Raw genomic sequence first — 24,181 nt, forward strand, 5'->3', positions numbered from 1 at the left:
ATGGTACAGACATTATTGGGCACAGACAACAGCACAAAGAGCAAAAAGATAGAGACAACAATACATCACGCGAAGCAGACACAATTGTCAGTAAGAGTGTCCATGATTGAGTCTGTGAATGAAGAGATGGAGATAAAACTGTCCAGTTTGAGTGTTTGTTGCAGCTCGTTCCAGTCGCTAGCTGCAGCGAACTGAAAAGAGGAGCAACCCAGGGATATGTGTGCTTTGAGGACCTTTAACAGAATGTGACTGGAAGAACAGGTGTTGTATGTGGAAGATGAGGGCTGCAGTAGGTATCTCAGATAGGGGGGAGTGAGGCCTAAGAGGGTTTTATAAATAAGCATCAACCAGTGGTTCTTGTGACGGGTACACAGAGATGACCAGTTTACAGAGGAGTGTAGTGTGCAGTGATGTGTCCTATAAGGAGCATTGGTGGCAAATCTGATGGTCGAATGGTAAAGAGCGTCTAGTCGCTCGACTGCACCCTTATATCTATAAATGATATCTCTGTAAACCTTAGCCTACTCCCAAGTACTTGTGTGATGTGACTACCTCTAGCTCTAAACCCTCAGAGGTAGTAATCCCACCGGTGAGGAGAGGGGCATTCTTCTTACCAAACCACATTACCTTTGTTTTGGAGGTGTTCAGAACAAGGTCAAGGGTAGAGAAAGCTTGTTGGACACTAAGAAAGCTTTGTTGTAGAGCGTTTAACACAAAATTCGGTGAGGGGCCAGCTGAGTATAAGACTGTATGATCTGAATATAAATGGATGAGAGAGCTTCCTACTGCCTGAGCTATGTTGTTGATGTATGGGGCCTAGGATCGAGCATTGGTGTACTCCTTTGGTGACAGGCAGTGGCTGAGACAACAGATATTCTGACTTTATACACTGCACTCTTTGAGAGAGGTAGCTGGCAAACCAGGCTAAAGACCCCTCAGAGACACCAATACTCCTTAGCCTTCCCACAAGAATGGAAGGGTCTACTGTCTACTGGCCGAGTCAATAAAACTAGCAGCACAACATTGCTTAGAATCAAGGGCAATGGTGACATCATTTAGGACCTTTAAAGTTGCAGTCACACATCCATAACCTGAGCGGAAACCAGATGGCATACCAGAGAGAATAGTATAGACCTCAAGATAGTCAGTCAGTTGATTATCGCTAAGTTTTTCCAACACTTGATAAACAGGGCAAAATAGAAATTGGTCTATACACCAGACATTAGGAGGAGCTTGATCTCCTCCTTCAAATAAAGGATACATCGTGGCTGCCTTTCAAGCAATGGGAACCTCTCAAGAGAGGAGATATAGGTTAAAAAGGTCAGAGATATGCTTGCTGATGATAGGGGCAGCAACCTTAAAGAAGAAAGGGTCTAAACCATCTGACCCAGATGTTTTTTGGGGGTCAAGTTTAAGGAGGTCCTTTAGCACCTCAGACTCAGTGACCGCCTGCAGGGAGAAACTTTGTAGCAGGGCAGGGGGAAAAGAGGGAGATTATGAAATGTTGGACAGGCAAGGAGGCATGGCTGAGTCAAATAGGAATCCTGAAGTGGTGATTTAAGAGCTCTGCCATGTGCCCCTTGTCATTAACAACCACATAATCAACATTAAGGGACATGGGCAGCTATGAGAAGAAGGGTTTATTCTTCAGGTATTTAACCATTTTCCAGAACTTCTTGGGGTTAGACCCACAGAGAAAGAACTGCTCCTTAAAGTAACAAACGTTGGCCTTCCAGATAGCCTGAGTGCACTTATTTCTCATTTACCTGAACGTGAGCCAGTCAGCCTTTCGCCAAATGGAATTCTTGAGGTGGAGTAACTTTGCCAGATCACGGTCGAACCAGGGGCAGAACCTGTTTTTAATTCAAATGTTATTTATGGGCCGATGTTTGTTAACAAAACCACTGAAAATATCAAAAAAGAAAGTCAGAGAGTATTCGACAGAGGGGATCAAGGTGATTCTATACCAATTTACAGAGGCCAGGTCATGAAGGAAGGCTTTCTCATTAAAGTTTTTAGCAAGCGCCAATGACAAATCAGGACAGGTCGTTTCGCTGAGCAGCTATTAGGAACACAGGCTGTAAAACAGTGATCACTAAGGTCATTACAGAAAACACCAGACTGATACCTATTAGGATTATTTGTGAGGATAACATCAAGGAGAGTAGACTTTTCTGGGTGTTTGGAGTCAAACCTTGTAGGATTGGTAATAATCTGAGAAAGATTTAGGGAGTTCCATTGCTTTAGGACTTGGTCAGGTAATATATGCATGTCCCAGTTTATGTCACCTAACAGGACAAATTCAGACTTAGTGTAAGGGGCCAGGAGAGAGCTTAGGGCATTTAGGGTACAGGCCGGTGCTGATGGTTGATGATAACACTTAGCAACAGCCAACAAAGAGCTATTTGAAAGTTCAATGCTTAAAACCAGCAAATTAAATTGTTTGGGAACAGACTTGGTGGAGACAACCGAGCACTGACGGTGTTCCTTGGTAAAGATTGCAACTCCACCACCTTCGGAAGATCTGTCTTTCCAAAAAAGGTTATAACCAGAAAGGTTAACATCAGTGTTCAAAACACTCTTTCTTAACCACGTCTCAGTAATGACCAACACGCCTGGATTCGAGCTGTGAACCCACACTTTCAATTGATCCATTTTAGGTAATAAGCTTCTTGTGTTAAGGTGCAGAAAACCCAGGCTTTTACGAGAGCAGAAATCAGTGAAGCAGATATCAGAGCAAAAGTCAGAGTTGGTGCTAGCAACAGTAGATGGGCCAGCGTGTACATGCACATAACTAGATATCTTCAGCAGTAATTACAATCAGGGCACGGCAGAGGACAGGGAGAGCTCTGCAGTGTTGATTTATGACATTTGAATGTGCATTAGATGGCAACAAGATCCTATTGTACAGCAATTTCATCCGGTAACGTGATGTAGCTTATACTGAATAACAACTACTGTATTGATATCTTCTCTCAATTAAAAACAACTTTTTGTTTGTTAATTTCAACATGTTTTATTGTTATTCATCTATTTATCCTTACATTTAATTTGTTAAATTTCCTAACATATATTTAGCAGGCCTAGTCTATTTTATGCTGCACATGTACTACTCAATCAACCATCCAGCAGATGGTGATATGGCAAAAATAAATACAAAGGTTACACATTTCTTGATTGACCTCTTGCCTCTCAGTAAACCACCAAAATAAAATATATTTCTATATGTTCGTCTTTAAGTGTTTATGTTATAAACGACATGACTTGAGAATGTAACTAAATAAAATTATATTTAGCACCACATTCCTGCTTTAGGGCGGTGGAAGATTTTTGTCGAAGTAAATCATGTGACGTCAGCTCAATGTTGCTTCCGGGTTTGCCTTATTTTTTTGACGGCCAGATAGATTCTTTGTTGTTTTGAGTTATTGGTTATTTATTTCAAAATGAACCGTATTTTTGGTCGAGGAAAACCGAAGGGACCACCACCAAATCTAACGGACTGCATAGGAAGTGTAAGTATATGGAAATAACTTAATCAGAGCAGTGTCTTTGACAAACAAACAAAAGAACTTTGAATGCTGGCTAGCTAGCTGACATCTGATTGTTCTAGAAATAATGGGAGAGTTGTCCTGCATAACAGCCCATTTGATACCTATAGCTTATAGAATACTGTTTAGCTACGTAATTTTCAGCGTGGTGTTGTAAGTTAGTTTGATTAGCATTGTCGTAGTTATTAAGCTAACTTGCCTAATTATCTAGATGGCCAGTTGACAAAAGTACAGTAAGGTGATGTTGGTTTTCCACTGTAGGCTAAAACAATGATTCCCAACCAGGGGTACTTAAGACTCATGTGACCAAAGGCTTATTGGTCAAATGCACATGAGGGGGTACTTCAGGGGTTCTTCAGTGGTACTCCGGGCAGAGCCAAATTCATTTGGTGGTAGAGTCACCGAAAAAAGGTTGGGAACCACTGGCTAAAAGGTGTTTTTCCAACCAACCAGTTTTACAGGTTTGAACAAAGCTATTTAGCTAGTGCCATTGAAGGTAAAAATAGAAGGTATGATAATTATTATAATAACTCATACATGTATTTTAATAACTTTGATACCACAAAATGTTATTACAATGACTTCAGACTCAAACAAAACAGTTGAGGTACAGCACATTCGGAATGTTTTCAGACCCCTTGACTTTTAACATTTTGTTATGTTACAGCCTTATTCTAAAATGAATTAAATCGTCCCCCCTGCCTCTGAATAACATCCCCACAGCATAATACCGCCACCACCACCATGGTTCACCGTAGGGATGGTGCCAGGTTTCCTACAGACGTGACGCTTGGCATTCAGGCCAAAGAGTTCAATCTTGGTTTCATCAGACCAGAGAATCTTGTTTCTCTTTAGGAGCCTTTTGGCAAACTCCAGCAGGCTGTCATGTGCCTTTTACTGAGGAGTGGCTTCAGTCTGGCCAATCTACCATAAAGGCCGGTCCAGTGGAGTGCTGCAGAGATGGTTGTCCTTCTGGAAGTTTCTCCCATCTCCACCGAGGAGTTCTGTCAATGACCATCGGGTTCTTGGTCACCTCCCTGATTGCTTCTCTCCCGATTGCTCAGTTTGGCCGGGCGGCCAGCTCTAGGAAGAGTCTTGGTGGTTCCAACTTCAATTTTAAGAATGATGCCGACCACTGTGTTCTTGAACCTTCAATGCTGCAGAAATGTTTTGGAACCCTTCCCCAGATCTGTGCCTCGACACAATCCTGTCTCAACAGACAATTCCTTCGACCTCATAGCTTGGTTTTTGCTCTGACATGCCCTGTCAACTGTGGGACCTTTGTATAGACAGTTGTATGCCTTTCCAAATCATGTCCAATCAATTGAATTTACCACAGGTGGACTCCAATCAAGTTGTAGAAACATCTCAAGGATGATCAATGGAAACAGGATGCACCTGAGCGCAATTTTGAGTCTCATAGCAAAGGGTCTGAATATTTATGTAAATAAGATATTTCTGTTTTTATTTTTAATACATTTGCAAAAGTTAAAAAAGAATAATGTTTTTACTTCTTCATTATGGGGTATTGTGTGTGTGTGTAGATTGCTAAGGATTTTCTTCATTTAATCCATTTTAGAATAAGGCTGTAATGTAACAAAATGTGGAAAAGGGGTCTGAATAGTTTCCGAAGGCACTGTAAGTGCTTTTGGCAACGGGGGTATATTAACATACAATAACGTTGCTTTCAATTGTATTGCGTTGCACAAAAATAGTCAGTGGGAAGCCAGAAGTAAATACAATTCCATTTCAACTTACTGTGCGTTCATTATGATGGGGGTAAAATTGACAAAATATCTAAGGGATAGTATTATTAAACAGACTTTCTAAATTTGGGTCTCTGCTTACCTCATGTCAAAATAAAAGTCCTGCACAAGCCAAATGTGGACAAAAAATAAATCACTTTTGGGGGACTTTTTTTTATTTTGACATGAGGTAAGCAGAGAGGAAGTGAGTCTACAACAGGTTAGTGCAGCATTTCCCAAACCCTGTTCTCGGGACCACAAGGGGTGCACGTTTTGGTTTTTGCACTAACACTAAACAGCTGATTCAAATGATCAAAGCTTGATGATTATTTGAATCAGCTGTGTAGTGCTAAGGCAAAAACCAAAACGTGCACCCCTTGGGGTCCCGAGGACAGTTTGGGAAACCCTGGTTTATTGTTATCTGGGTTCCTTGGGCCGTCCCTACCCCAAACCCTTATCTAACCCAACAAAACCCATTTTAAAATGTCCACTTCAATGGGGTGACGTCAGAGTTGGGACATCCCAAGGATCCTTTTTAATCTTTTTCCTACACAGACCCACGTTTGCAAAGTCTGTTTAATAATAAGATCCTTTAGATATATTGTCTCAAATTCCCCCTGTCGTAATGACCAACAGTCCTGCCCACCGGAACAGTAAGTGGAAATGTTATTGTATTTAACTTCTGGCTTCGCACTGAGTTTTTTCGTGCAACCCAATACAATTGAAAGCAACGCTATTGTATGCAAATACACCCGCGTTGCTAAAAGCACCTATGAGTTATGAAAAGAGTCTGCCTGGCTTACTCGTTCTCTCTTCTTAAGGTTGACTCACGAGCGGAGTCTATTGACAAGAAGATTGCCAGACTAGATGTTGAACTGGTCAAGTACAAGGATCAGATGAAGAAGATGAGAGACGGTCCTTCAAAGGTAAGAGTGAAGGCCTGCACTGAGTGAAGCAGACTGGGATAGTAGATATGTTTACCAGTCAGTCGCTTATTATACCAACCTGGTCTCAGAGCATTTCGTATTATTATTATTTACGTAAATCCGAGAAATGCTATTTAGTATGATGTGTTACATTTCGTATGGCATGTATTAATTTGTGGATTTTCATCACCCATTTCGTACGATATGTTACAAAATACAATTCATATTATATGTTACGAATTTGAAAAACGCACAGTATTTTACGAATGTGCAAAACGAATGATGTAATCATACTAATTTGAGTGTTTACAATTTGTATCGTGTTAAATATTAGCCACCATCGGTAGCCACCGTCAGTTATACCCGCATACATATATAACTGTAATGTCAGTTTCCTTACATTTTGCATCATTCCATTACATCGTTAGTTGACCTTTCTTTCCTCTGTCACGTTCGTGTCGTTGTTCATGAGGATCGCTAGAACTAGCTGATCATATTAAGCTAACAATAATTTGGGACATGTAGACTATTTTAATCAAAATGGAACGCAGACCGTATGTAGCAGGTTAAACATGGAGCCTGGCGCACGGTTTCCGACAACGGGACAGTTGTCATCACAGTTCCACTATTAGGGGACTACTGGTACCTATTTTACACTTTTCTCACCTGTGTAGTGCGTAGGAAATGTATGCCTTCTGTATCGGACCCTTGAATAAAACAACAGTTTGTCACTGTGGGGGGGGGCGTCTGCATCCTCCCTCTACAGTTCCACTTGTTGTTAGGGTTTGATTGGAAGATTATAAATGTATGTCTGTCCATCCACGTGGCCAGACATACAGTATAGCAGTATTTATGCCTGATGTTGTGTAAATTGTGTTTCCTGGTTATGTTTTCATCAGAACATGGTCAAGCAGAAGGCAATGAGAGTGCTGAAGCAGAAGAGAATGTGAGTCATTTATGAAAGCAGTCTGCCAATGCATGAAACACCTCAAATCAGTCAGGACCAACGTCACAGTAGCACAATGATGAACCACAATAATGAGCTGTAAACCATAGTCATACGAGTACATCATAACGTCTTAATTTAATAGAGGTTATCATTTGAATTGTGATGTTTTTCAGGTATGAGGGCCAGAGAGATAACCTCACACAGCAGTCCTTCAACATGGAACAGGCCAACTACACAATACAAACTCTCAAAGACACAAAAACAACAGTAAGGTGGATCAGTAATGACTGTAGCACTTACAATTTACTGTAGTTGTCATAGTTCTCTTGGTAAACATGTCTGACATTGCATTATAGGTGGATGCCATGAAAATTGGAGCCAAAGAGATGAAGGCGGCATACAAGAATGTGAAGATCGATCAGATTGAGGTAAGCCGTTTGTCTTCTATTTGGCTACGCAATATATTCAAGTTATCTGATCTGGCCTGTGTTCACCCAGGTTAAGTGAATGTGGGGTTTCAGTGAGGATGGCCCATTGGGCAATGAGAATGACATACGTTTGGGTAAAGAGCTCTTTGTATTCCTGATGCAGGATCTCCAGGATCAGCTGGAGGACATGATGGAGGACGCCAACGAGGTGCAAGAGGCGATGAGCAGAAGCTACGGGACGCCAGAGATCGATGACGATGACCTGGAAGCAGGTCAGTACTGTGAGAGTGTGACACAGCCACAAGACAATACACTATTGTGTTACAACAGTTGGTTTTGCTCCAGTACAGACTAGGTCTATATTAAAACACTGCCGTATATCAATAGTTGGCATTTCCCACACTACAGAGAAGTTCTGTTCACTTCAGCCCAGTGATACAACAGCAGTCAATACAGTCCTTGCATCAATGGCTGTGTGTGTTCCCAGAGCTGGATGCCCTGGGAGATGAGCTGCTGCTAGATGATGACAGCTCCTACCTGGATGAGGCCAGCACCGCCCCCTCCATCCCAGAGGGAATACCCAGTGACAGGGCAACAAACCGGGTACACATCTCTCTCTGACCACTGTATTCACGTTTACCATGTTTGGTAGTGGATCACTGGCAAACATAACTTACCAGTACAGCTGCCTTGTTCAAAGGGTTGTTTGTTTTTTAGGAAATTGCATTGAAGACACATCTATGCACTCATTTAGATGTTTCCTAATAAAATGTAATTTATTGTGCATATGTTTTTCAGGATGGAGTTCTGGTGGATGAATTTGGCCTACCACAGATCCCTGCCACATAATGGACAGCAGGCAGGAACCAATGGCAATACTCCCAACTTTTTTTTTTTAATGTATCATAGCCTTTTTACAATGTAAATCCAACTGATGCATTATTACGTGGTGGTAAACAAGACTCAACCTGCCTTTTGAAGAGAATCATTGACATCAATGGTGATGCATCAGCTATGCTATTAATTCTTGATCGTATGAACAAATGTTTTTTTCTCCAAGGTGTTTCTTGGTATTTGGTTGTTCTAACTTCTACTCTAGCACTGTGTTGCCAACTACCAATAAATATAAATAATATATTTAAAATGATGCCAATGGTGGATTAGTTATAGATCAGGCATATTTTTTTTTTTTAACAAAGGAGGGAGACAGGACTAAATCAGTCATTTAATTATACAATAGAACACTAATAGCGTGTAGAATTACAATCGCTCAAAAGCAATAAATACATTTCTGAAAGTATTCATGTAGTTGAACGATATGCTTTCTCTTCGTGTACAAATGTTGGACAATGTAGCATTTAGACGAGGGCTCTCCAACCCTGTTCCTGGAGAACTACTGTCCTCTAGGTTTTCGCTGAATCAGGTAAGTTTCAACTGGGGTTGAAGTGAAAACCTACACAGGAAGGTAGCTCTCCAGGATCAGGTTTGGAGAGCCCTGATACAGATCCTTACAAAAACACAGTGCCCAAACTGTATAGTTTTATGACAACCACAGCAACAAAGGCCTTGTTTGAGCCAGTCATCACCAACTGAGCCTATAGCTGAGGGGGAAGATCTTCTTGTGAAGGTATTCAACAACCTCAGTCTTGTTCCAAAGCTTTTCAAATTCATAGTAAGGAATCTGAAAAAACAAAAGACTATTAGTAACAAATAGAGCAAAAACAGAAGATCCACCTGAATACAGATATGCTCTTGAAAGAACACTAGCAGAGGGGCTGAAATCAGAATTTACAGCAGATGGAAAACAGAACACAAAGGTTGCAGAGTGAATTTCTGACCTGAACAACTTCGTATCCCAGAAGCCTCAGGTGCCGCTGCTTGATGGCCTCTTTCCCTAGCAGCTGTCTTGTGTTCACAGTGAACCTCTTGTGGCCGTCAATGCAAACTGCTATCCTGCAAGTACACGAGTGAATGGGCATGAATAAAATCGCTATAGTACAACAATTTTATCACCTATGTTTATGAATTTCATGGTTTAAAATGTCTATTGTTTATACCTCTTGTAGATATCATCGATTTGACTGGCAGGCAATACATATCCTTCCTCATCAAGCTTTATTTCCACATCTGAAATGACAAGAAACAGAGGCCGGATTTGTCTTTGCACCTTTCATTTTCAGTATATGGATGTCTGAAGCTCTGAATTAAAGGTTAGCTGTGTTGTGTCTGTACGTTACCTAGTGTGTAGCAGTATGGAGTGAGGACTCTGGAAGCGAAGTAGTTGCGGGCCCCTAGTAGATCCACCAGACCAGTTTTCACATAGTTGTAGAGGTGTCCGTCAACCGGCGTCTCCAGAGACCGACCAGGAGTTAGAAAAGACTTGACACGGTACTTAGGAAGGAGCCTTGGACCCTGGGGTTAAAACAGGGTGTTAAGGGTGAATCAGAGGATAGTGTGCTAAGATGTCAACACTGCAGTTGAAGTTGCAATGCTATCATAGAATGAACATTGATTTGTACTAACTTGTTAGCCTACCTCATAGAAAGGGCATTCAAGCTTCACAGTCATGTAGAGTTGGGTCAGTTGTGCCAGAACAATCCGGTCAACCCCTGAGCCTTGCTCTGGAACACAAATTAATTTAAAATGTATTAATCAAAGGCCGTGCAATTGATTAACCAAATAAACTGTGCCGATATAAGTATGGAGAGTAGTAAAATAAGCGTGGGCTAATTTACTAAAGCTGCATTACCTTGTAGTTGCTGGAGGAAGTAGCGGTTGAAGACCTTGGACACAAAGTTGACAGGGAACCGCTCTACCAGGATGCAGGAGTGCAGCAGGTTGAGGAGTGTCCGGGGCTGGAAGTGAGAGAAGCGTGCGTGCAGGATGGCCTCCACCTTCCGGAACACCTCTCCGGCGTTGGGCGGCAGGTAGCCCAGCTTCCCGAACGGCATGATCTGCCTGGCCACTTGGCTGGTGCTGTATTCGTCTGCCCGGTACACAAAGCTCTCTGCCACCGCGTCAAACACTGGCAGTGACAGGATGTTCCGACGCCCAAAATACTGCATCACCTTGGTCACTGTCTCTGGGTGAGACGTGAACGTCATCTTGGGCACGTGCCTCTCCATGGCCTCCACCAAGAAGTGGTCGCTGTGGCCGAAGTGCATGAGCGCCCCGAGCACTAGACCCAGCTCCTCGTCTCTGAAGTGGGGTATGTGCCTGACCGCCTGCTTACACAGGCTAATGACCAGGGGCATGGCCTGGGTCTGGTTCAGGACCACCAAAGCACTAAGCACACTGCTGATAGCAGGGGGGTCCATACGTGAGGTGACTGACACAGTGTAGGCGTGCATAGCATTTAGGAGGTCCTGGTAGCGGCCCTCCTCCCCTACTCCAGCCTGCAGCAGTCTGTATACTGCAGTGAGTTCTACCAGACTCCACTGACCAGGCCCCTGCCTCTGTACCTGCACCATCAGCTGCTCCAGCATCCCACAGCCCGGGCCCTCCAGGGCCAGCAGGGCCTGGCCCAGGGTGCACAGCTGGCCCACGCTCATCTGACCCCTGTCCAGCCGCTCCTGGCTCTCTGACACCAGCCGAACCACCAGCGTGCTCCAGGGGTCCACATAGAGGCGGGTGCAGGCCAGCAGGGCAGACACCAGCCCGGCCTCCGTCAGACGCCCAGAGTCCTGCTCCAGCTGGCAGCACAGGGCCCTGAGAGTGTCCTCTTCCAACACTTTGGGGTCCTTCAGGGAGGTGCCATCCTGCTCTATGTCAGCCACGCGGTGCAGGGCTGCCGCTGCCATGGTGTCAGACATAATCTCCACCGTGCGAAGGAGTCTCAGCACCTGTCTGGAGGAAGAGCAGCTAACCAGGCGGTCATGGAAGGCCTTCTCCTCTGCATCAGTCGGCCGGTGCAGCTGACTCAGACGGAACCTGGGGACTGAGTCTTTGTGGAGGCTGACTGACCCAGTGGTGTAGAAAGGGTCCTTGGTAATGGTGGACAAACTCATCCTTCCACAGTCTGGCTGACTGAGTTTCCGACAGCCCTGCCTCTGGATACAGCGGTCCGCTGAGGTCCATAGACACGCCACACACATGGGCTCCCCTATCGGAACACTCAGGAGTCTGGTGTGACTCAGCTCGCCTGGAGGACAGAGGTGTGCCCCTGTCTGCCTGAGCAGTTGAAGCCTCTGGATCACCTTTAAAGCCATGGCTCTGTTCCAGGACTCAGTAGGCAGTTCCAGCCTGTATGAGCATAGGAGCAGATGGTTAGCTAAGCCTACAAAATTCTGGTAACTAAGTTGACAATAATCACCGCAGTAAGATGGATAGCAAGATGGTTTCCATGGAATGTCCCACTCATTTTGATGTTAGCTTGCTAATTGTGGAGCGGCAGGTAGCCTAGTGGTTAGAGCGTTGGACTCGCAACGTTAACCGAAAGGTTGCAAGATCGAATCCTAGAGCTGACAAGGTAAAAATCTGTCGTTTTCCCCCTGAACAAGGCAGTTAACCCAGACCGTCATTGAAAATATGAATTTGTTCGTAACTGACTTAAATAAAGTTTAAAAAAATATATATACAAATATTATTAAGTAACCTTGGCTTGCTGGTGGTTATCAAACCAGCAACTGCACGCAGCATATGCTAACTACGCATACCACGACCTAGCCATACATTAAGCAAATCCATTCAAATGTCAGCATTTTGCGAACTAATGCAGTGCAACCCACCGGAGAGCACAACATGTCATTTTGCCCTTGTGTTAGCTAGCCGTCATGGCTAGAAGGTATACAGATTGTCAACTTAACGTAAAAGGTTTATACTGTTTTGCATTTTAGCAAACTATAACCCCAAACATTTTCATAACCTTAACAATTATCCTAACCTGATACGTTAATTATACTAACCTGCTACGAAAAGTCAAATCTGACAAAGGCTGTATTCGTTCTAGTGAACAATTTAGCTAGCTAGCTGCAAAGCGGAAGTTTGTCATATTATGGGCAATACAATAGATAGCTAGTAAACATGACAATGTCCTACAACCGAGGCAATGAAATTATGAATTTCCTTACTTTATTAAACTAAACAGTTCGCAAGAAGAGTACTAGGTACAGTTTACCTTTCGTGGAACAGGACGCACTGACAAAACAAAAAGTAAAATCCACCCACCGGCAAAGCGTGGTTCCGTAACGAAGGTGCTCATTCGTGATTGGCCCCATTGTAAACCAATAGAGTGGGTAAATCTGTTTTACGAAGCCACTAGGACGCGCTGTAAACCATTTCATGTCAAATGTTACCAAACTAATACTGTACCGAGTGTGGTGATATTTCAAATTATTCAGCAAATCCTCCATATCCTTGATTGACTAAAAGTATCGATGGGGATAAGTACACTGAAAAAGTTTAACTGAACTGTGCATTCAAGGGTGGACCCCCCCATGATGATTTGACCTACATTATCTTCAGAGGCAAAAATCAGGTTGAGGTCATACTACTCTGAATTAACGTGGTTTATTGCAGTTTTTGTATTGATATTACTGTATATATATTTCCCCCCATTGATTTGAACAGTATCTAGGCATTTAAAACAAATCCTTTCACATTAGCTGGTGACGTCTTTGACATGCACAGCCACACAAACTAGGTGGAATGAGTAATGTGGGGACATGACATAACAGCCTCAGTGTTAAACAGGAAGACCGCAGAATAAGGTAACCATTAGCTAACTAGACAAATCCACATTCAGACATGTTTATTTCAACAGTCAAATCATTTAAACAGGGTCAAGAATACAAGTTAACCATTTCATTTAAAAAGTTTATTTATTATAAAATGTAAAAATTCAGCTAGACCAGGCCATTAGAGTAACTTAGGCGCTTGCGTCGAGTTGCATTTTCCATAATTTTGATGTCACAGACCAGTACCATGTTTTGGATTTTCACAATCACCAGCCAGCTACATTTCTAATAGATGTTCAAATCTGGCAATACTGAAATGGGAGCTTACAGGTGGGTCTTTCCACAAAAAGTGCCTTTCACGTCCCTTTGGTAGTTTGAGTCAAATTTGTGAACCAAAATTGCATTTTTAAAGCGCCCTTTAATATAGACCACATGGAGAATAATAAAGCTGAGTTTTTATATGAAGACTAGCTAAAGTGCCAAGAGTCAGTATTTTGACATGTCCCGCCATGCACACCAACTTTTTTATTATTATTTAAAAACCCACTTAACACCAAAATGTCACCATCATTGTAAAGCACCATTTATTTTGTTGCTTTGACAGTCATCTGAAGATATTTTATTTTATGTGATTAGTGAATCATTTACACTTGTCCCTCATTTAAGGTAAACCCTGTTACGTGAACTTAACTCTCATTTTGACCATTACTCTATAAATATTTTTTCCTAAAGAAACATTGAACGGGTGGGGCATAACATATCAACCCTATGACACAGATTTAAACCATTTTCATTCAATTGCCACTCCCTGTTGCACACAAGCTTCCATTCCCAACGAAAAGGTGATTTAAGATGAAATAGTCAGCCCTGTTACTATAGTAATGCTTATTTATCATATGGAAAACTTATGAAGATGAACAAGAGGCCTTGACAGAATTGTTCTCTTTTACCAAGTTAGACTTTTCAAAAGGCATTGAATTGGTGGAATGACCCAGGTATGGTTGATAGCAGTGGTTTCGCCTTGCTTAACATGGGTTTTATAGAACCGAGACATGCAGCAAGATGGTCTAGCTGGGTGTAAAGGAGAAGAGGTGCCAGAGAGAAACCATAATATGACTGTCATGGCTGTGGTCTTAATCGTCCTTATCCTTGGCTCCGTGTTTTAGGATGCGCGTAAACTCCACATAGTTGAAGTTGCTCTTTTTGTCAATGGGAGCCTCCCTGAAGAGCTCATCCACTTCCTCGTCTGTGAAGCGGTCACCCATGGTGGTCAGTAGCTCTCTGAGGTATTCCTCCTGGATGACACCTGAGGACAGAGGGTGATAGACAGGTATGCAAAAATGCCCATGGTACTTTCCTTAGGCGGGTATGCACGAGTTAGGTATTTGTTGAGTCACACCCAACCCATCAGCTGTTTCTGAAATGATCTGCGCAAACAAAGCAACCTGAACACATTTGAGCAAAGTTCACAGAAAGCATCTTTGTATTTACAATCCACTTAAGGAATATGTAGCCCACTCAAGGGTAGTATTTTGAAAGGAAGTTAAGGGTATCGATCCTGTCAAGAAAAAACAAGTGTACTGTGTGTAATTTTATAAGCATGAATTTCCCATATGGACCCATTTCATATTTATTTCAGCCTAAACCCCTAGGAGCTATGGTTTAACCCACAGGTCCAGCTGTTATTGGGACAGCCCACATTACTATCTCAGAAGCTAGTCCAGTCTATCCAGCTGAGTCAGAGATTAGGGATATCTTGAAAAGCAAACAACTCAGGACCTTTGTTCTCTAAACACTGGCATCCATTATCAGCATCTAAAACAGCATGATCTATACAGCCACACAGACCAACATGACATCATTCCCATTAGGCTAAATCCCTAAACTTTTCCCCAAAGACCTTACCTGTACCCTCTTCGTCGAAGCAGGCAAAAGCATTTCTGATGACGTCCTCAGGGTCCGTGCCGTTGAGCTTCTCACCAAACATGGTGAGGAACATGGTGAAATTGATGGGCCCAGGAGCTTCAGTCATCATAGCCTCCAGGTACTCATCAGACGGGTTCTTCCCTGAGAAAGAATCACAGTGCCACATTCGAACAGACTGCAACTCCCTGTTAACAGTAACCTCGTTTTACAACACTGGCATAAATGGTTTCAAGCGTATAAAACACAATGGGAACAGGGTGTAGGGAATGTTGATGGGAAACCGCCTGCTCTTTACTAATGCATGACTGGTATTCTATTGAAACTCTAACACTAGCTGGAAAACACACCCAAACCCAATAGAGACAACTCAGTGCTCTGCCTCAATCTGTCAAACACTTGATCAAGATAACCATTGAAGGGGGAGCTTAACAGCCTAATAAACACTCAAGAGATACCCGAGCACCATACTACAAATCTGGTTGGAGTTAGCGAGTTAATTTCGGTCAGCTCTGGATAACCGGTACCACGAATGTTGCTCACCTTCCAGGTGTATTTCTATGGCAATGAATCCTTCACAACTAACCTGCTCCGGGGCAGGCTAACTAACAGCTAACTCCATTTCTCCTGAATCAAGTGCCTGACCCACAAGTTGAGGACCAATGACATCAGATGCCCTCCCTCTCACCAAGACTGCATCATCCTTCATTTAAGGAAGACTAATGATTTTATAAAATATTCAATGTCATTAGACATCCATCACATTTGAGTATTTGCTTTCCAAACTGTATGTCACGCGACAGCATTTTGCGAAAGGGAAACTGACAGCCGCAACCAACCATAGACTGCAGTTCCCATTCAAGTCAAGTCTGGCAGCCAGTGTACTCATGAGTTTATCAGTGAAATTGCCAGGGTTAGAGGTTTCAAAACACTTCTCTGGATCATATGTTTATGGCCATAACGCAACAAGACTGCATTTCTAAAAGCCCATTTCATACCATAGCCTGCTGAATTTGAGAACTAACTTCTTTAAATTTAAAGCAACAGTTTGGCGTTCAACTAGCATGCTAGAGTTAACGACAGGCGGACGAGCAATATCCAGTCGTACGGATGAGGCCTGACCTGGAATGTGAAGCAGCCTAGCTTTATAAAAGCCTGAATAGATCTAGCTTGCGTCATAGTATACAACTCGGGAAATCATTCAGTGCCTCGGTTTCAAATTGAGTGAATTAAACAAAGTCCAAGAGAAAACAAACGGACTGATTTCAGATCAGCAGAAGGGGGTTTCAGGGACAAGCTAAGATACCCACCCAATGAGGCTAGCATGTCGTGCAGATCCTCCTTGTCGACAAACCCATCACGGTTCTGGTCAATCATGTTGAAGGCCTCCTTGAACTCCTGGATCTGAGACTGGTCAAACATAGCGAAGACATTGCTAGTAGCACGCTGGGGGCGCTTCTTGGTGGTCTTTCCCTTTGCCCTTTTGCTCGACATTTTGGCTGTTGTGCGTTTACCTGTAAGGGTCAAAAGAGCATAATCCTGAAGTCAGCAGCCCCACATTTGTAATATCCCAAATAATTTTACTATTTCAAAGCAGATTTAGACAGTGTTCGGATGTCAATGAAGCTCAGTTCCTGGGACAACATCTTATTATACTTAAGAGGCTATGATAAACATATTGAGAGCAGCAGTTACTGGCTCATGCAATTACCCAAAATAAGATTTGACCAGTTACGCACAGCTTTCCTTGGCTATGGGCTAATCTAATTCAGAGACTGGAAAATAATCCCCGGAGGTGTCCTCACTACACTATAAATGGAAATGTTATACTGCTGTTGAAGGCTGTTCTAGTTCCCTTAGCACAGGATAGGAAAAACTGACGTGAGAGAAATTCTGGCAAGTTCAACAACCTCATTCAGAGAGAGGGCCACTGCTTCAATAATAGGCCTCCTACCTAGCTAGTAATAGATGGAGCCAGTGGTCCACACCATTAACTAACTATTATGGCAACAGCACAGGGCAGGATAAGACCGGTTTAGTGATCTAATTTGAGGTTGTGCAATACTGGGTGACTGAAGTCAGACTTAAATTCAATCTGACACGTTAGCTAACATTAACCATATAAAAGTAGCGGTATGATAAACTATCTACAAACACCAATTGAAATGCCATACTTTGAGAAATAATCGAGTGAAAAGGCAACTTTTAGTTAGCGATACTACGTCATGAATGGACAATGGGGCCTATAAAAACAGATTAATCTAGCTGCCAGCTGTTGCTACTATCAACGCAAGCAGTATCGTAGAAATTAACATACAGCACAAATATCAATTATCCAAAATGTGGAATGGCTATGATAAAGTTACGAGAAAGTTGACGTTGGCGACATTGTTGAGACGATAAAACAATACGAATGCCAGGATGCTCGCTAGCTAGATAATGTATTTTGTTTCGGCAAATCTCGTTACAATACACAGGTATCTAGCGTGCGGTCTCTTGATGCAACTTAAAACAATTTCAACTTGCTAGTTAGAAAAGCATTTTTCTCCCCCTTTAGGAAATACTATGATCTTGGCAGTTAACAAGCCGACTGTTAGCTTATTTACCTAGCCTGCTGACTCCGCTAGTTAAGGCTAAATCATCCAGGAAACAAACACTTCCATATGAAAACCATTGTAGCGTATACATTTCAAACTGTACAGTCAACACTTCAATAGCAGCATGGGATTAGCAAGTGAAATTACGTTTATACGAGCAAATATTAGACCTAGCTACCTGATTCCGAAAAGCTGGATTGTCAGTTAGCCCGTGCTGCCCTCTCACAACCACCGCCCTAACTTCCTTAAATGTTTCCGCACAGGAAATACAGACCAAACTAACTTCAGAAAATGGGGAGGGCTTTAGAATTTCTAAATCATTTTTATTTGATTTCAACTTTTTTTTTTAACAGTATAAAAAAAACAATTATATATTTAGATATTTCGTTCATGTACGTTGCTTTGACTATACATAACTTGATGTAATACTTGTAAATCAGTTCAGTTTTACTTGGGTATACCCTCCATTGAAGTTAATGGGGTTTCCTCAAAACACTCCTTTGCTACGTAAACATTCTTGAGATATGCCCAAATACGGAGAAAATAAATGTATCTTCCTGTGCCTTATCATGAGTAAGATAACAATGCTTTGGTGACACCATTCTTATTAGACTAAAACTCCGATGTCCTCAATTTACAAAACATATAGCCTAGCAAATACAATGATCATATAACAAAAATATGTTTTATTGTCACATACACCAGATAGGGGCCTTGAAATGTGTTGTTTTACAAGGTCAGCCATAGTAGTATGGCAGCACTGGAGCAAATGAGGGTTAAGTGCCTTGCTCAAGGGCACATTGACAGATTTCTTCACCTTATAGCTCAGTAGCTTAACACATCAATATTTTGATAGTACCCTAAATGTTTTGGAATATCGGTAAATTGACATTTTCACATATGCTCCAGAAATGAAGAATAATGACTGGATGGACAATTATAGATGCTTTGGGGAGAATTTTCATGACATGCCCATTTGGGTCAGAGTGAACAGTTGGTTCCCCGTTGCCGCTTGGAGAAGGTTAATGCTGGAGATCCAAAGCAAGAAAGCTCTATGGGACCCATGATGACTCACTGGTTAAAATGGGCCACAGCAGTAACCTAATGTGGGTTCTCAGTGAACACACACTCCTCAAAGGGAACAAGAGAAGGGGTTTAACAATGTAGACAAGCCACAGGCACATTCAGCATGGAGGAAAAAGGCTTATGATGGCAGCCATGCAATGCAGCTGTGAGACCCTGGCATTTTCAACACTTGTTTATACAACATTGAATAACATTTTAGTTGAGCCCCGCCACCTTTTCATAGGCCAAAGGAAGAGTAAACATAAATAATTATCCCTATGAGTGCTATTTTAGAAATTATTAGTTTGATTGTTCAAGATATGAGCTATTAGTAAAGTTTACAACTATGGCCCAATAACCTTAATGAAAAGGAGTGCATTCTGCCTGCTCCCAAGAGAAGTGGAATTATTCTTAGTTTGTTGAACTGTAAAAAACTATTTTTAATATAGAGTCAGCAGATTGGAACCAGAGACATGTATTTATCTAAACATATACTAAACCCTGCACCTTAGAGGCTGCTGCCTATGTACATAGACATAAAACACTGGTCACTTTAATAATGGAACAGTGGTCACTTTATGGACAGTAAATGTAGTATATATGAAGAATACATAAGGTCGAGTAGTATATGTACAGAAGTAGTTATATAGAATGAGCCTTGACTAGAATACAGTATATAGATATACACACACACATTTTAGAACGCCTACTCAATCAAGATTTTTTAAATGTTTTTTGCTAAGGTGTATGTAAACTTCTGACTTCAACTGTACATACAGTTAAAGTCGGAAGTTTACATACACCTTAGCCAAATACATTTAAACTCAGTTTTTCCCAATTCCTGACATTTAATCCTAGTAAAAATTCCCTGTCTTAGGTCAGTTAGGATCACCACTATATTTTAAGAATAATAGTAGAGAGAATTATTTATTTCAGCTTTTATTTCTTTCATCACATTCCCAGTGGGTCAGAAGTTTACATACACTCAATTAGTATTTTGGTAGTATTGCCTTAAAATTGTTTAACTTGGGTCAAACATTTCCGGTAGCCTTCCACAAGCTTACCATAATAAGTTGGGTGAATTTTGGCCCATTCCTCCTGACAGAGCTGGTGTAACTGAGTCAGGTTTCTTGGCCTTCTTGCTCGCACACGCTTTTCAGTTCTGCCCACACATTTTCTATAGGATTGAGGTCAGGGCTTTGTGATGGCCACTCAAATACCTTGAATTTGTTGTTCTTAAGCCATTTTCCACAACTTTGGAAGTATGCTTGGGGTCATCGTCCATTTGGAAGACCCATTTGCGACCAAGCTTTGACTTCCTGACTGATGTCTTGAGATGTTGCTTCAATATATCCACGTAATTTTCCTTCCTCATAACAAAATGTACGGTTGGGATGGTGTTCTTAGGCTTGCAAGCCTCCACCTTTTTCCTCCAAACATAACGATGGTCATTATGGCCAAACAGTTCTATTTTTGTTTCATCAGACCAGAGGACATTTCTCCAAAAAGTACGATCTTTGTCCCAATGTGCAGTTGGAAACCGTAGTCTGGATTTTTTTATGGAGGTTTTGGAGCAGTGGCTTCTTCCTTGCTGAGCGGCCTTTCAGGTTATGTAGATATAGGAGTAATTTTACTGTGGATATGGATACTTTTGTACCTGTTTCCTCCAGCATCTTCACAAGGTCCTTTGCTGTTGTTCTGGAATTGTTTGCACTTTTCGCTCCAAAGTACGTTCATCTCTAGGAGACAGAACGTGTCTCCTTCCTGAGTGGTGTGACGGCTGCGTGGTCCCTTGGTGTTTATACTTGCGTAATATTGTTTGTACAGATGAACGTGGTACCTTCAGGCATTTGGAAATTGCTCCCAAGGATGAACCAGACTTGTGGAGGTCTACAATTTTTTTTCTGAGGACTTGGCTGATTTCTTTTGATTTTTCCATGATGTCAAGCAAAGAGGCACTGAGTTTGAAGGTAGGCCTTGAAATACATCCACAGGTACACGTCCAACTGACTCAAATGATGTCAATTAGCCTATCAGAAGCTTCTAAAGCCATGACATAATTTCCTGGAATTTTCCAAGCTGTTTAAAGACACAGTCAACTTAGTGTATGTAAACTTCTGACCCACTGGAATTGTGATACAGTGAATTGTAAGTGAAATAATCTGTCTGTAAACAATTGTTGGAAAAATTACTTGTGTCATGCACAAAGTAGATGTCCTAAACGACTTGCCAAAACTATAGTTTGTTAACAAAAAATCTGTGGAGTGGTTAAAAAACGAGTTTTAATGACTCCAACCTTAGGGTATGAAAACTTCTGACTTCAACTGTACATACATACATATAAAGGGAAAGGGATACCTAGTCCTGTGTGGCTCAGTTGGTAGAGCATGGCGCTTGCAACGCCAGGGTTGTGGGTTCATTCCCCACGGGGGGACCAGGATGAATATGTATGAACATTCCAATTTGTTAGTCGCTCTGGATAAGAGCGTCTGCTAAATGACGTAAATGTAATAAATGTAGTCAGTTGTACAACTGAATGCATTCAACTGAAATGTTTCTTCCATACACTGTATATACACATACATACATAACAGATAAAGATAAATAAGTACAGAAAAATGAAACATAAGGCATTTGAACCCAGTCTGACACAAAAAATAAGATTAATGTGGGAGACAAGCCTATACACAATCTATATACACACGTACCATTTACCACGTAGAAGCTAAATATTTTTTTTATAATTTAATTATAGGTAGCGCTTTTTCTTTTATTCCAGGCTTTATCTAAATATTCTGCAAACGTAAATATACAATGGACAAAAATCTTGCTTTTATTTTAATTGCAATAATTTTTTTATTTAACCTTTATTTATCTAGGCAAGTCAGTTAAGAACAAATTCTTATTTACAATGACGGCCTACCCCGGCCAAATCCGGACTACAATGGACCAATTGTGCATCACCCTATGGGACTCCCAATCACACCCGGATCTGATTCAACCTGGATACGAACCAGGGACTGTAGTGATGCCTGACATGCAGTGCCTTAGACCGCCGCGCAACTCGGGAGTCCTTTTAGGTAGGTTATACATAATAATTCTCTCACACATGAATTCACACTTTGTCAAACAAAAAGTTCTCAATTTGGGTTTATGATTAATCTTCTCCACCTCTTTTTTTCATATTGTATCAACAGTTGTTTTTTAATAATATCTGTCTCCCTTAATTTGGTTTTAGCCTGTGGTTGTCCAATTAGAATTCCTTGCAATTAAACTAGCCAATGACCAAATAACAAGTATCCTATTTCAGAAGACATATTCCTCCCATGTCTCTGAACCATTGCTCAATAATTCCCTATTACAGGAAAAACACTATTTCCATTGATTGTTATTACTCTGTTGACTCTCGTCCTCTTGACCTCTCGTAATCTGTCTCTGCGTTGTGTATTTATCTTTGACATATTCTTACAAAGTTAATATGTTCATCAATAAAAATACCCAAATATTTATAATTGCTAGTGAACTCAAGAATGTCTTCACCAAAACAAATCTGAAAAACACTTATCTTAGTACCTGGTTTTCTAAAATGCATTATCTGTGTTATTGTCTGGTTGATCATGAGTCTTTTACACCAATTGACTGCACATAATAACATATATTGTTCAGTTTCTGCCATCAAAATAATATCAGCATATAAAAGGGTACTTAGCATTTCATCATCATCATATCTTACTCCGATATTTAACTGTTTAATTTATTTTGCCAAATCATTTATAAACATATAAAATAAAGTCGGTGATTAGGGTCTCCTTGTTTTAGACCTGAGGGTCAGGGAAACCAATCTGTACGATATTCATTAACACGCACACAAGCAATTGCTACTTTGTAAAGAGACTGGATTGCCTGATAACATTTCCCATCAACCCCTGTCTTTAACAAACTATAGGATAAAAGATCCCTATTTACAAAATCAAAAGTATATATACTCCGGACTCCGACATTGCTCATCCTAATTTTTCTATATTTCTTAATTCCATTATTTAACTTTTTAGATTTGTATGTATTGTTGTGTACTGCACTGTTGGAGCTAGGAACACAATCATTTCGCTACACCCGCAATAACATCTGCTAAATATGTGTATGCGACCAATAAAATGTTATTTCATATTTTTTTTATGGGAACAGGTCACTACAACGACAGGAATGAGTAATGGAGAACAATATCTTGAGACCCTAATGTGTTCATGTTTACTCAAAGGGTTTTCTACTCGAAAAGGATACAAAGGGTTTTCTACTCGAAACTGGGATGGCGAGGAGAGCTTAAATCTCAAAACCACTAAACAAACTAATAATAACACACCTGAGTCAGTTGAAACTAGTTAAACGTCTAGTTTTGATTTACATGTGGTCGAGTTGTCAACTATTGTGAATTCAACGTGAAATCAACAAATGTCACTACGTCGTTGTATTTAGGAAAAGAAAGGATGAAAAACAGACGAAATTCCCTTGCTTTGATGACTTTTTGCAAATCCAACGTCATTATGTTGTTTTTTCCGGTTGAAATGACGTGGAAACAATGTTGATTCAAACAGTTTTTTCCCAGTAGGCATTGATTAGTGAATTTCAGTGTTTTTCTGCTGGGCTAGAACAAAAGCCTGCCCTGTGCCTGTCTGACCAGAATCAAATAATACAATCATGATCTCACATTGCACTGCCCATATTGACCACTAGAGGGTACTAGTCTCATAGGGGTGGAAACTAAAACAAAGTTTGCATTCATAATCACAATCGACTAACTTCCAGTGGGAGTTTCACAGAAGACTAGCTTGAAATGATTCTGTCTCGTCACGATCCACAACACCCACTCCTATCCAGTTGTGGGGTTGTTGATTGTTAGCATAACCAGGGCAAACTTTGGTGTGATGCTATCTTGCCAACGGGCAAGATAACTTACTGACAAGCCTGCCAACACACCAGGAACAATGGGAGGCATGTGGTTAGAGTAGAATGGTTCCTTCACGAAAGGCACCCTATTCCCTATATAGTGGACTGCTTAATACAGTGCCTTCGGAAAGTATTCAGACCCCTTTACTTTTTCAGCCTTATTCTATTACAGCCGTATTCTAAAATTGATTAAATATAAACATTTTCTCAGCAATATACACACACAATACCCCATAATGACAAAGCGAAAACAGCTTTTTAGAAATGTTTGCAAATTTATTACAAATAAAAAATGTAAATACCTTATCTACATAAGTATTCAGACCCTTTGCTATGAGATTTGAAATTGAGCTCAGGTGCATCCTGTTTCCATTGATCGTC

General features: G+C 41.3%; 3 protein-coding genes across 5 annotated transcripts; 1 reads left to right on the forward strand and 2 right to left on the reverse strand.

Moving 5' to 3' along the window:
- The first annotated feature begins 3,348 nt into the window (after positions 1–3,348).
- On the forward strand, positions 3,349–8,896 carry LOC129859382 (charged multivesicular body protein 5). The gene is made up of 8 exons (XM_055929102.1): positions 3,349–3,512; positions 6,115–6,219; positions 7,119–7,165; positions 7,342–7,435; positions 7,525–7,596; positions 7,760–7,868; positions 8,084–8,199; positions 8,395–8,896. The coding sequence occupies exons 1-8, from the start codon at positions 3,444–3,446 to the stop codon at positions 8,443–8,445; spliced, it is 663 nt and encodes a 220-aa protein (XP_055785077.1). The 5' UTR covers positions 3,349–3,443; the 3' UTR covers positions 8,446–8,896.
- Positions 8,809–13,233, reverse strand: LOC129859381 (FAST kinase domain-containing protein 3, mitochondrial-like). Of its 3 annotated transcripts, none has more exons than XM_055929098.1 (7): positions 12,713–13,233; positions 10,346–11,838; positions 10,132–10,217; positions 9,834–10,008; positions 9,654–9,723; positions 9,435–9,549; positions 8,809–9,277 (listed from the first exon to the last, which is right to left on the reverse strand). In XM_055929098.1, exons 2-7 carry the CDS (start codon positions 11,802–11,804, stop codon positions 9,179–9,181), a joined length of 2,004 nt encoding a protein of 667 aa, XP_055785073.1. In that variant the 5' UTR covers positions 11,805–11,838; positions 12,713–13,233; the 3' UTR covers positions 8,809–9,178. The 3 variants fall into 3 exon arrangements, with proteins under 3 accessions (XP_055785073.1, XP_055785074.1, XP_055785076.1); XM_055929099.1 differs by having other exon boundaries at positions 12,666–12,764; XM_055929101.1 differs by lacking the exon at positions 12,713–13,233 and adding an exon at positions 12,501–12,644.
- A 163-nt stretch (positions 13,234–13,396) lies between these two features.
- LOC129859383 (myosin regulatory light polypeptide 9) lies at positions 13,397–18,053 on the reverse strand. The gene is made up of 4 exons (XM_055929103.1): positions 17,970–18,053; positions 16,505–16,708; positions 15,177–15,338; positions 13,397–14,577 (listed from the first exon to the last, which is right to left on the reverse strand). Exons 2-4 carry the CDS (start codon positions 16,686–16,688, stop codon positions 14,405–14,407), a joined length of 519 nt encoding a protein of 172 aa, XP_055785078.1. The 5' UTR covers positions 16,689–16,708; positions 17,970–18,053; the 3' UTR covers positions 13,397–14,404.
- Positions 18,054–24,181: the final 6,128 nt, after the last annotated feature.

The sequence above is a fragment of the Salvelinus fontinalis genome, chromosome 7 (assembly GCF_029448725.1).
Source record: "Salvelinus fontinalis isolate EN_2023a chromosome 7, ASM2944872v1, whole genome shotgun sequence".
NCBI lineage: Eukaryota > Metazoa > Chordata > Actinopteri > Salmoniformes > Salmonidae > Salvelinus > Salvelinus fontinalis.

Coding starts and splice junctions, on each gene's coding strand:
- LOC129859382 (XM_055929102.1), top strand. CDS start 3,444: ATGAACCGTATTTTTGGTCGAGGAAAACCGAAGGGACCACCACCAAAT. Junction 7,436..7,524: donor TCAAAGACACAAAAACAACA/GTAAGGTGGATC, acceptor ATTGCATTATAG/GTGGATGCCATGAAAATTGG. Junction 8,200..8,394: donor GTGACAGGGCAACAAACCGG/GTACACATCTCT, acceptor TATGTTTTTCAG/GATGGAGTTCTGGTGGATGA.
- LOC129859381 (XM_055929098.1), bottom strand. CDS start 11,804: ATGGCTTTAAAGGTGATCCAGAGGCTTCAACTGCTCAGGCAGACAGGG. Junction 10,218..10,345: donor CTTCCTCCAGCAACTACAAG/GTAATGCAGCTT, acceptor TTTGTGTTCCAG/AGCAAGGCTCAGGGGTTGAC. Junction 9,550..9,653: donor ATCGATGATATCTACAAGAG/GTATAAACAATA, acceptor GTGTACTTGCAG/GATAGCAGTTTGCATTGACG.
- LOC129859383 (XM_055929103.1), bottom strand. CDS start 16,688: ATGTCGAGCAAAAGGGCAAAGGGAAAGACCACCAAGAAGCGCCCCCAG. Junction 15,339..16,504: donor CGACATGCTAGCCTCATTGG/GTGGGTATCTTA, acceptor ATTCTTTCTCAG/GGAAGAACCCGTCTGATGAG. Junction 14,578..15,176: donor CTTCGACGAAGAGGGTACAG/GTAAGGTCTTTG, acceptor CTCTGTCCTCAG/GTGTCATCCAGGAGGAATAC.